This window comes from Penaeus japonicus, unplaced genomic scaffold (assembly GCF_977035675.1).
Source record: "Penaeus japonicus unplaced genomic scaffold, GWHDUDI00000001_assembly GWHDUDI00000027, whole genome shotgun sequence".
NCBI classification, from domain to species: domain Eukaryota; kingdom Metazoa; phylum Arthropoda; class Malacostraca; order Decapoda; family Penaeidae; genus Penaeus; species Penaeus japonicus.
The window spans coordinates 23159674-23172173 of record NW_028234429.1 but is presented as its reverse complement, the minus strand read 5'-3'; the positions used below and the strand labels follow the sequence as shown (position 1 = coordinate 23172173).

Sequence of the window (12500 nt, the reverse complement as noted above, 5' to 3'; positions counted from 1 at the left end):
ATAATAACAATCACAATAATAATGATAACAATAATGTTGATGATAATGACATTGATAATAATAATGATGATGATAATGATAACGCATATATGATGATGATAACAATACTAATAGTAACAATAGTAATGATAATTATGATCAAAATAATAATAATAACAATAATCATAACAACAATAACATCAATAATAATAATAACTATAACAAAATAAATTATAATAATATTGAAACAATAACAACAATAACAAAAATAATGATGATAAAGATAGTCAAATTATTAAAAACAAAACTAAAAAAACTAATATGCATTGGTCTATCTTCCGGGTAAATCGAAATCTAAAATATTCCTGGAAACGATATAAAACGACCTTAATTTCATTACAAGTTTCAATAAATAGACCAATATATGACTCAAAGTTAAGACCACTTTTGAAATATATGTAAGTATCTTGTAATAAATTTAGTATTAACATCATCATCATTATCATGAATCTTATTAACATTTGAAAAATATATATTTTTATTAATGTCATTAGTAATAGTATTATTGATATTGTAGTGGGTAATCAATAAACTCCGTAGAGTTTATTATAGATGTTTATTTGGTAGCGTGTTACCCAACTACGCGTCATTATTCGAATGTGTGGGTCTGGCGCTTTAGATAAGATGACTCTCGGGTGTAAAGAAAAGGAAGTTCATCCCGTAGCCACCGTTTAAAACAAACTGGCTGGCTGACTTAAAAGGCAATATAAAAAAATAGAAGCATCCATATTATACATTTATTAACACAGTCATTCAGAAACAAAACCAATATACATGAATAACATACCATACACTTACTTGTTAAAAGAGAGGGTAAAACCATACAGCACAGGATACTGCCAGCCAGGTAAAAATCCAAGAGGTCGTCTGCCACTACACAAGTCCAAGAACCCTCTCTCTGTTAACTGCCCTGGCCTGACCTTTTATGTGGCAGTTTCCCGCGCTTATGTTGAGGTTTTACCCATAATGCCATAATTTATAATAAAAATGAAAAGGTGTGTCTTAAAATCAAACTTAAAATACATAAAATAAAACTGGAAATAAAACATATACAAAAATGGGCATATAAAAGACTCAAAACAGGAAAGTAGGAAATAAAGTGAAAAAAGGGATCCGTGTGGAGAAACGAGAGAAAACAGGAAGAGGTACACAGATGAAAAGTGAAGATAAGGTGTTATGGTCGAAGGAAAAGAGAGAAAATCAAGGGAAGGTAAGTAAAGAATATAAGGTAAGCAGTAAGCAGAAAGGTAAGTCGAAGGAAAATAAAAACGCACTTTATTCTTATTTAAAATAAACACACACACGCAGAACAGCGAAGCCAAATCATCTTGCAGGGCGGAAAGGTCCGTAGACTCTCGTGTGACGTCAGGGGACAGGCGGCCCGAAATCTGCGGGGTGACCCGCCTGATACCAGGGGATAATTCACTACAGATATAATTACCATTATCATGATAACTATCATTATCCTTATATGTATCATGATTATCACTCATTATCGTCCTTATCATCATCATCATTATTAATATCATTGCTATTACCATTATCACTATCATCAATATCATTATCACTATTACTATTATTACTATCATCATTACTATCACTATCGTTATCATCATGATAAAATAATAATCAGTTTATTATCATTACTATTATTACTATCATTATCATTATCGTAACAGTAGCATCTTAATTATTATCATTATCATTAACACTCCTTTTTCTATTATGATGAGGAAGAGGATAATGATGATGAAAATTATAATAATGTGATGGTAATCATCATTATTATTATCATTATTATTATAAGTAGTATTAATGTTCGAAGTAATAAGAGTAAATTTCTCATTTCTGTTTATACTTATATATATCACTTCTGGAGCTTATGCAAAAGAAATTATTTTTTTCAGATCACACATCTTTTATTATAAGTTTCAGCATGTAATTTTTGAACATCGAAAATTTGTTACGATAATGATAATGTTTTTAATAGTCATAAAAATGATGATGAAAATTTAAAGTAACTCCGTTCCACTATGATAATAGTGCTAACAATGATGATAGTAATGCTGATAATAATAGTAATAACATGTAAATGCAGTGATATTAATGATAACAACAATTGTGATAACAGTAATGATAATGATATCAACTTGTATAATAATAATTTAGAAGATTGACAGAGATTAAATGACTGAAACAGCACAAGAGATGTATTTTCATTAAAGATATATGTATTTGATAAACGAAGCGCGTCAAATACATGTCTTTCGCTGCTTATGTTATTCAGTCACATTCATAATTCGTTTAATAATAAGAAGAATTGGAATAAGAATAGGAATAATAACAATACTGATAATGATAACAATATTAATGATATTAGCAATGATAAATAAAAATGATAAGAACGGTAACAAAAATTATGACAATAACAATAATAATAATATCAATGACAGTGATAATGATAATGATAACAATCGTGATAATCATTATGATAATGATAGTGATGATGATGATAATAATAATAATAATAATAACAATAATAATAATAATAATAATAAATACAATAATAATGATGATGATCATAATAATGGTGATAATAAAAAGTGGTGATAATAATAACAAGGATAATAATGATGACAATAACAACAGTAATTAAGATTATATGAATAAAAGTATTGATAATAACAATAATGATAACAGTATTAATAATAATCCATGAAGAAAGAAATATGAATGACTAAAGTTAATCAGCAAACATTCATTGTAAACATCATACTTCTTACTAAATGCCTTCCACTATCATTTTGTTTTCCTTAATATTCACAGCAATTAATGAGTATTTCCACACATGAGCGAGCGAGCGAATGAGCAAGAGAGAGAGAGAGAGAGAGAGAGAGAGAGAGAGAGAGAGAGAGAGAGAGAGAGAGAGAGAGAGAGAGAGAGAGAGAGAGAGAGAGAGAGAGAGAGAGAGAGAGAGGGAGAGAGGGAGGAGAGGGAGGGAGGAGGAGAGAGAGAGAGAAGAGAGAGAGAGAGAGAGAGAGAGAGAGAGAGAGAGAGAGAGAGAGAGAGAGAGAGAGGAGAGGAGGAGGGAGAGGAGGAGGGAGAGAGAGAGAGAGAGAGAGAGAGAGAGAGAGAGAGAGAGAGAGAGAGAGAGAGAGAGAAAGAAAGAGAGAGGATAGATAGAGAAGGAGACAGAGAGAGAGAGAGAGAGAGAGAGAAAGAGAGAGGATAAATAGAGAAGGAGAGAGAGAGAGAGAGAGAGAGAGAGAGAGAGAGAGAGAGAGAGAGAGAGAGAGAGAGAGAGAGAGAGGAGAGAGAGAGAAGGAGAGAGAGAGAGAGAGAGAGAGAGAGAGAGGGAGAAGGAGAGAGAGAGAGAGAGGATAGGGGGAGGGAGGGAGGGTAGAGAGGGGATAGCGGGAGAGAGGAGCGAGACCTCCAAGACGAGCGTGCGAGCGAGCGAGCGCGACGCGGAGCGAGCGGACGAAGAGAGACGCGCAGAGCTCATGAGAGCAGAGAGCGCTCGCGAGCGACGAGGAGCGCGCGCGCGCGCGCGGCGAGACGCCCGCCCGCATCGCGTCGCGAGCGCGCGCGGCTACCGCCACGAGAGAGAGCGCGCGCGCATCGAGAAAGCCGGCGCCCCGCGCGCGGCGCCGGCGCCCCGTCGAGCGTCGCGCCCCGCGACCGGCCCTCGCGACGCGCGCCGGCCTCTCCCGCGCGCGCGCGCGAGCGCGCGCGCGCTCTGCGCCGCGCGCTCGCTCGCGCGCGCGCTCGCGCCTCGACGCGCGCGCGCGCGGTCGCGCGCGCTCTCTCGGGCTGTTCTCTCTACCGCGCTCTCTCGCGCTCGCGCGCGCGCGCCCAAGCGCGTTCTCCTGCGCGCCCGGAGCGCGCGCCCACCGGCGCAGTCGCGAGCTCGCGCAGCGGGCGCGCGCTCGTCGTGCGATGCCCTCGCTGCCCGCGCTCTCGCGCTCTCGCTGCGCGCTCGCGCGCGCGCGCGCACTCGCGCTCGCCCGCCGCTCTCGCGTCCTCCGCGCTGCGCGCTATCGAGAGCGCCGCTCCGCGCGCGCGCCGTCGTCGCGCTCTGTGGCGCGCACGCTCACGCTTCTCGCGGCGCTCGTCGCGCGCTCCCCCCCTCGCGCGCGCGCGCTCGCCTCGCGCGCTCTCGCTCCTATCGCTCTCTCTCTCTCCCTGCTCGCTCTCATCGCGCGCGTCTCGCTCCGTCCGCTGCGCCCTCGCGCGCGCGCAGGTCGCTCCCTCTCTTCGGCGCCTTCCAGCCCCGCGCGCTGCGTCGGCGCTTGGCTCTTGGGCGTCTCGCTCGCGCTCCCTGTCGCTCGCTGCGCGCGCGCTCGCTCTCGCTCGCTCTCTCGCTCGCGCTCGCTCTCGCGCTCTCTGCGCGCGCGCGCCCCCCGCGCTCTCTCGCGCTCGGGCGTGGTGTTCCTCTCGTCGCGCGTCTGCGCGCGCCGCGCGCTCGCGCTCGATCTCGCGCTCGCGCGCGCTCGGCGCCTCGCGCTCGCGCGTGCTCTCGCTGTCGCTCTCGCGATGCGCGCGCGCTCTCTACGCGCCGCTCGCTGCGCGCCGCCGCGCGCGCTCTCGCTCTCTCGCGCTCTCTCTCGCGCGCGCTCGCGCGGGGAATCGCGCGCCCTCACCAACCTCCCCGCCCAAGATGTAATCCTAACCACTCCCCCACCTACCACGTGCCCGCCCACAGAGTGTCATGCTCCACATGATCCTTCCCAGATTCCTTCTCCCGCATTAAGGACATACAACACCTCCCCTCCATCTTGCTTCCCCTCCATAGCACTTTCCTAACACGTGCCCCAGTTTCGCATTATACCCCTACGACCGCCCACGCCAGAACGTTGTAGCCTAAGAAGTGGCTACAGAAAAAAGTCCGACTACTTGTGTTTGTTCCTCTCGCTCTTATTATCTATTGCTTTGTCTTGCCTTTGCTAAAGTACAACTGCAAATATTTAGATTCTAAAAGAGACTAAAGTAAACAATATGGTCAATATGGCGTCAAATCTTGACTTGTCGCTACTTTCTCAGTACCGGGGCTTAATTACTAACCATATCAACACTTCCTGGAGGGTAAGGCTTCTACATGTCAGTACGTAAAAAAGTAAATATCAAAATATCCCAACCAGCGAGGAAAGCGAAACTAACATGCACCGTTTTAAGTTTTATTTTACGAAATGGTCAACGTAATCAGTATAATGATCAAAATTAGTTAAACATTTCTCTCACAGGTATAGATCACACTTACAGTAGGGGGGGGGGGGGGGGGGGGGGTGGGGAGGGGGGGGGGGGGGGGGGGTGGCGAGGGGGGGGGGGGGGGGGGGGGGGAGAACATATATAGTCACCCTATTCATCGAAGGTGGTGGGGGATTTATATCGACTAGAGAAACATTTAACCATATTATAAAAATCTTATGATTTAGATGGAAATGTATGCCTCAAATGACACGCCAGACAAAAGAACAGAACCGCATGCCAGCAACACAGCGGGCCTCAGAATGCAGAAGCACCCGCCCAGCTCCTCACTGGCCTCCTAATACGGCCCCAGGATTTTATGTCCTCAATCCCAACAAATACACAGGCCAACCAGTGTGCCCTAGGTTTCCCCCCTACGATGATAACTTTACCGGGGGCTCCACGCCACTTGTCGCCGCCAACCGGAGTACGGCGTGACCTGCAACACCGCCAGATGGAGTTCTCGTAAAGGCGGGACCAGGTGTTGAGTCACCGAGTCCACGTACTGACAGAAAGAGTTAATGGCCTCTTCTCTTTTGCCTTCGTCCATGCTCTTGCATCCCGCGACGTAAACTGGAAGGATTGTGAATCACTTTAGTTTCTCTTTTTGAAATTCGTTTTCATTTTCTCTTTCTCTCTCTCTCATTCTCTCTCTCTCGTTCGTCGTGGAGGGGGGTGTTCGGATGGTTCGTGTCGTCTCTCTCTTCTCCCCCTCTCCTCACTCTATCCTCCTATCCTCCGACTCCTCGTCCTCGCTCTCGTCTCCCTCTCCTTCTCTCTCGCTCCTCTCTCTCTTCTACACCTCGCTCCACTCTTCCTCTCTCTCTCCCCTCTCTCTTCTCCTCTCCTCTCTCTCTTTTTCTCCTTTCTCCTTCCTGCCTCTCCACTTATTCCTCTTCCTCTTCCTCCTTCCTCTTTCTTCTTTCATTCCTCTTCCTCTTCCATCCTCTTCCTCCTCCTCCTCCTCCTCCTCCTCCTCCTCCTCGCTCCCCTCTCCTCTCCTCCTCCTACTCTTCTCTCCCTCTCCTCTCTCTACCCCTTCCCTCTACCCTCTCCTCTCTCACTCTTCTCACACTCTCTCACACCACTCTCTCAGCTTTCTCACTCACTCTCCCTCTCTCACCTCTTCACTTCTGTCACTTCTCTCACTCTCTCGACTCTCCCTCTCACTCCTCGCGCACTTCTGGTCATTCGGCACTCTCTCTCTTCCCCCGCCCTCGCCACCCTCCTTCCCTTTCCCCTCTCTCACTCCTCTCTCTCTCCTCTATTCTCCCCTCCCCCTCCCTCCCTTTCTTTCTTTCTCCCCCCTCACCCCCTCCCCCTCCCCCCCTCCCCCCCCCCCCCCCTCCCCCCCCCCCCCCCCCCCTCCCCCCTCCCCCCCCTCCACCCCCCACCCTCCCTTCCCTCCTCCCCCCCCCCCTCCCCCTCCCCCCCTCCCCCCCCCCCCCTCCCCCCCCCCCTCTTTTCCCCTTCGTCCCCCTCTCTTCCCTTTTCCCTCCTTTCCCTCCCTCCCCGCCTGGCCCTCCCTCCCTTCCCTCCCTCCCTGTGCCTTTCTTTTTTTTTTTACCTTCCTCTCTCCCCCTCTCCTCCCCTTTTCCCTCCCTCCCCCCTTCCCTCCCTCCCTTTCCCTCCCTCCCTAGAAACTTTGCCGTGGTTTTAACCTTTTGTTTTAGCGGCCGCGCAAGGTCATCGAAGAGCCTTTCCGCCAAACAGTGCGTATCATTTTTACCAGACACCAACTATCTCGCAATGGATGACAATGGATGACGACCCTAACGATGACCCACAAATCTTTGACCAACGGATGAGAGCGGCAGCGAAAATGCGACAAGGATTCTCGGTTACTCTATATACGTTCTTACTTATTGTAATATTTTTATTTTGGTCTGAATCGTAGTTCGCAATAAAGGGGGGGGAAGCGTATCTAGGACGTGTAAATAATAATATATATATATATCTATAGACGATCTATATATATATAATTATAATAAATTATACATTTAACACCTATACCATATTGGACTTTCAAAAAGAATGTGCTATAGCTATTTTTCATTTCAGCTTTGAAAATGTCAGTGTGTTCCAGTAATAAAAAAAAGAATACAAGACCTATGGCCTAGCAGGACTTTTTTGCCTGCAATGGTGCCCTGAGTGTCAGTGTCATGGCGAAATATTTGCTGATATCAAATTTTTCTGTCGTTTTTCTGCCGAGCCATGCGATGTCGTTACACTGACATCCGTGTCTTTAGTAATTTGGGGTATGTTGTGATCGACGTTGTGATATTGAGATAAAATTCTAGGCTCCAAAGTCGGCCACTGGCCCTGGCAGTGTAGTTTCTATGATGAAATTAACCACCCATTTTTGGACGATGCGAAAAGTTAACCGCGCAAGTTTTGATTTTCGAAAATATCTGCGCGCAGTCAGCAAAGTTTCTAGTTCGACCCCCGACGACGATCGAGAACGACCCGGACCAACGCGAAACGATTCGACCCCTCCGCGACGAACCCCCGAAACGAACCCGACCCGCACCCCCCCCCCCCAACCCTAATCGCAAACCAAACTTTACTGTCCTTCTCTAGATCATACAATTTCTTAAGGTGCAGCCACTCACACTTTTGAGCTTCCTCCGCCTCCTTCAACGCCGCGACCACGTTGGTGGAGCTGCCGCACTCTTGACACTTGACGTGCGACTGCTTGTGCGATCTCTGAGGCAAGCCGGAGCCGCAGGTCGTACACTTCACCGTGCGTCTGTCAGGCATTGTGTCGTAGGTCGGCCAGTCCTCTTTGCAGGCCACACACTGACATCTGTAAGAGAAATGCGTGGATAAAGCATTATACCTGAATGTCATATAGGAAATGTCGGGAAATATGTATTCATATATGTATACAGCAAACAAACACAAACACACACAAGTCACTGTACGGCGGGCACAGACACACAATACCCCCCCAACAACACACCACACACACACACACACACACACACATACACACACACGTTTATTTCTTTCCATCCTGACACTCCTATAAATGACTGTGGTAGATTGAGCCCGTCTTTATAACCTTAGATAACTGAACACAAGTGCACGAATATATTACACCACCAAAACAACACATCTGTTAGCCTTGTTAGTGCTGATAGCAAAGCACATTGTCATATGAAACCCTTAACAAAGAAAAGCAAGAAATTGATCTGAACTGATTATCGCAAACACCAAATTGCAAACTTTGGTTCCTAATGATTCCTAGTATTCAGCGATTATTAACAGTCCCTTAGCTATTTCTCTCATGTTTTATTAAGTTGTCATTATTAGGTTGATATAATTTCATTATTTTATTAGTATAGTGGATTGTATTTCCCTGTAAAAATAGAACTATTTCATTTCTCTTGATTCAAGACATATTATTATCTTGTCATGCATCACCAATAAAAGTAATAGGATACTGGACTTTATTGATATGTGAGTAAGTGTGTTTTATACATACATATTATATATATATATAGATATATATAACTATATAATATATAATAATATATATAATATATATAGATATAATATATAATATAAGAGAGAGAGAAGAGAGCGAGAGAGAGAGCGGAGAGAGAGCGAGCAGAGAGAGAGAGAGAGAGAGAGAGAGGAGAGAGAGAGAGAGAGGAGAGAGAGAGAGAGAGAGAAGAGAGAGGAGAGAGAGAGAGAGCAGAGAGAGAGAGACATTTAATATATATATTAATATATATATATATATATATATATATATATATATATATATGTATATTTTATGTATATATATTCTTAAACCATATATAATCTATACAAATATATAATATCTATAAAAATATAATATATATATTATAGATATATATATATATATATATGCATATAATATCACACCACACAGACAACCCAAACGACACACAAACACCATATATTTATATCATCTAATATAAAAATATATATAGAGTCCAAATTTACATATATATAGATAAATATATCTATAATATATAAATATATGATACATATTATATATATATATAATATATAGATATATATATATATATAGATATCTAATAAGTGTATTATGTATACAGTATCCACTGTGTCTCAGTAACTGACAACTGATCTCTGTACTCAGGTCACACTCTCTCAGCAAACCAAAATAACATTCCAAAGTCATATACTACACGTCAACCTACTATCTAACCGACACAACAGTCACACCATTACTCCAACTCTCACACCCACACTCACCACACCCACTCACTCTCCATACACACACTCAAACACTCTCACCACTCAATCTCACCTCGACACATACTTCCCACCTCCACGCCCCCCCCCCCTCTCACCCACACTCTCAAACTAACACACACACACACTACACTTCACACTCTCACTACATCGTCTCAACATCACACACACTCACAGTAAACTCACTCACACACTCAGACACAGGTATACCACCACAACACTCACACACACACTACGCTCACACCAACACACACCCACACACACACACACACACGCACACTCACCACTAAATCACACATGACACACACACACACTCACACAGACACACTGACACACATACACCACACACACTCACTCACACCCACACACGCTAACACACACACTCGCACACACACACACACACACACAGACACACCATACACAACATAACACTCACTCACACACACACACACACACACACAAACCTCAGCACACACACACACAACACACTCACACACTACACACACACACTCACACACACACACACTCTCATCACTTCTCAAAGATGTGAGAGACTTCCCCCGCGGCCCCCCCCTCCCCCACCTCCCCACATCCCCCACTCACACACACACTCACTCACACTCACACTCACCACTCGACGACACATCACACTCACTCTCACACACAAACTCTCATCCACCACTCTCACTCAACTCTCTAGACAACTAAATCCATCTCATAGTACACTCATACGACACACACACACCCCTCACACCAACAACCCACACACAACACTCACACATATCACCACAAACACCACACAAACACAACACCCTCATACACTCATTTCACACACCACTTCACACACACACCACACACTCTCACCCCTACACTCGAACACACTCAGACAACACACACCACACACTCACCCCACTCTCACACTCACACACACACCAGACACACAGTAGCACCACACAGACACACACTCACTACTCTCAGCCACACACACACAACACTCAACACACACGACACGACCACACACAATCACAACTCACACACAAAATAATAGATACTCCCCCCCCCCCCCCCCCCCCCCCCCACCCCACCCCCCCCCCCCCCCACACACACACACTCACACAAATCACTCCGTCACCACTCTCACACACACTCAAACACACACACATCACAAACACACCCACACACAACTACATTCACACACACACACACACACACAGCTCACACACACACCTCACACACTCTAACACTCACACACACTCACACTACATACACACCACCCCACAGACACACACACTCACACACACTAACACACTCACCCATCCACACACACTCACACACACACACTTCACACCCACACACTCCACCCAGCACACACACACACGACTCACACACTCACACACACACTCACACACACTGACACACTCACACTCCACACACACACACACAGAACACCACTCACACTCACACACACACCACACACACACACACCACACACTCACATAGATATTTAGATATATATTAGAGATAGAGAGATATATAAGTATATAGATAGATAGAGATTTATATATATATAACAACATACAAACATACAAACAAGACATACATACATTACGACATACACACATACACACACATCTCGAACACTACACACACACACATACACTCTCCCACTCACTCATCTTACACACATACATACATACACACACACACACACACACACACACACACACACACATCACACACACACTCGACACACACACACACACAGAGATTATGATATGAGATGATGAGATGATGTATTATAGAGAGTATATATAAGAGATATATATGTCTGAGTGAGATAGTGTCCCAGACAGTCATTCACTGACAGATACACACACAATCACACACACACACGACTCTCACACACACCTCACAACACCATCAACCCCACCACCTCCGAAACACACTCCCATTCAACACCCCACCACACACTCATACACCACACACACACACTCTCACAGACACACACACACACACACATACAGCAAACCCACACCCACACCCACACAACCAACAACCACACCAATACTCACCCAGCAACAACACACACACTCCTCACAAACCCAGCACACACCCCCACGCTCACACTATATTAAATCACACCACACAACTCACTCACACACACAACACAACACTCCTAACACACATTCACACACCACACACAACTATACTATATATATATGCCGCCAGATGTCTACTTACTTGAACCAATATCTGGACATGAGTTTCCTTTGGCGTTCCAGGAGCTTGTTGTGTGTGAAAACCGGGCCATAGTTCTCGTACAGGACCTCGCCTGCCTTCAGAGGTCGGAGGTTGACGATAACCATTTTGTTCCCGTCGAAGTACCTGAGAGAGAAGGGGTCGTAAAAAGGCTGTCATAAATAAGAAATGAATTAGATAATTAGGACAATGTACGACGAAACCACATTTTTTTTTTTATCTCTGGTTGTGTTGGTACAATTGGTAATTATGATCCTTTACGTATAATGAATAATTTCTATTAATTTGTTTATGGGTCTTTTTTATATACATCCTACCTGCCGACAGCTGGGTAACACGAATGGTTCGAAAACGACACAGTTGGGTAAACCGCTAAGCCTAGATAGACTGATTTGGTCTTTTTGAAATTCTCTTTGGTATCTCCGAAAGCCATGCCACTAAGCTGAAGAAGAAAACAAAGAAAATAACATGAAGAAAAATATATATACATACATTTTTTTCTGTATCATCATAGACATTTGGTCGTATAAACATTCAAAACAGTCATTCTGATAAAAAAAAGAAGTCATCTACGTCACATTGTCTAGGCTATAAAAATACAAAAATATGAATATATACACATATATATGTATGAACAAAGCATATAAAAATACAAGTAGAAGACCACGCAACATTCAGTCGACTGACCTCGTGAGCGTTAAACT

At 44.6% G+C, this 12500-nt stretch overlaps 1 protein-coding gene across 1 annotated transcript in view; it reads right to left on the bottom strand.

The window, feature by feature from the left end:
- Positions 1-5500: 5500 nt before the first annotated feature.
- LOC122266653 (protein-lysine N-methyltransferase SMYD4) overlaps positions 5501-12500 on the bottom strand; it is a 14927-nt gene continuing 7927 nt past the window's right edge. Inside the window, exons 10-14 of the mRNA XM_086552775.1 lie at positions 12484-12500; positions 12114-12238; positions 11779-11922; positions 7899-8092; positions 5501-5859 (exon numbers count right to left, since the gene is read on the bottom strand). The exon at positions 12484-12500 is cut by the window's right edge and continues 78 nt beyond it. Coding sequence (XP_086408901.1) covers positions 5675-5859; positions 7899-8092; positions 11779-11922; positions 12114-12238; positions 12484-12500 — 665 coding nt within the window. The 3' untranslated portion in view covers positions 5501-5674. The remainder of the gene's footprint in view (positions 5860-7898; positions 8093-11778; positions 11923-12113; positions 12239-12483) is intronic.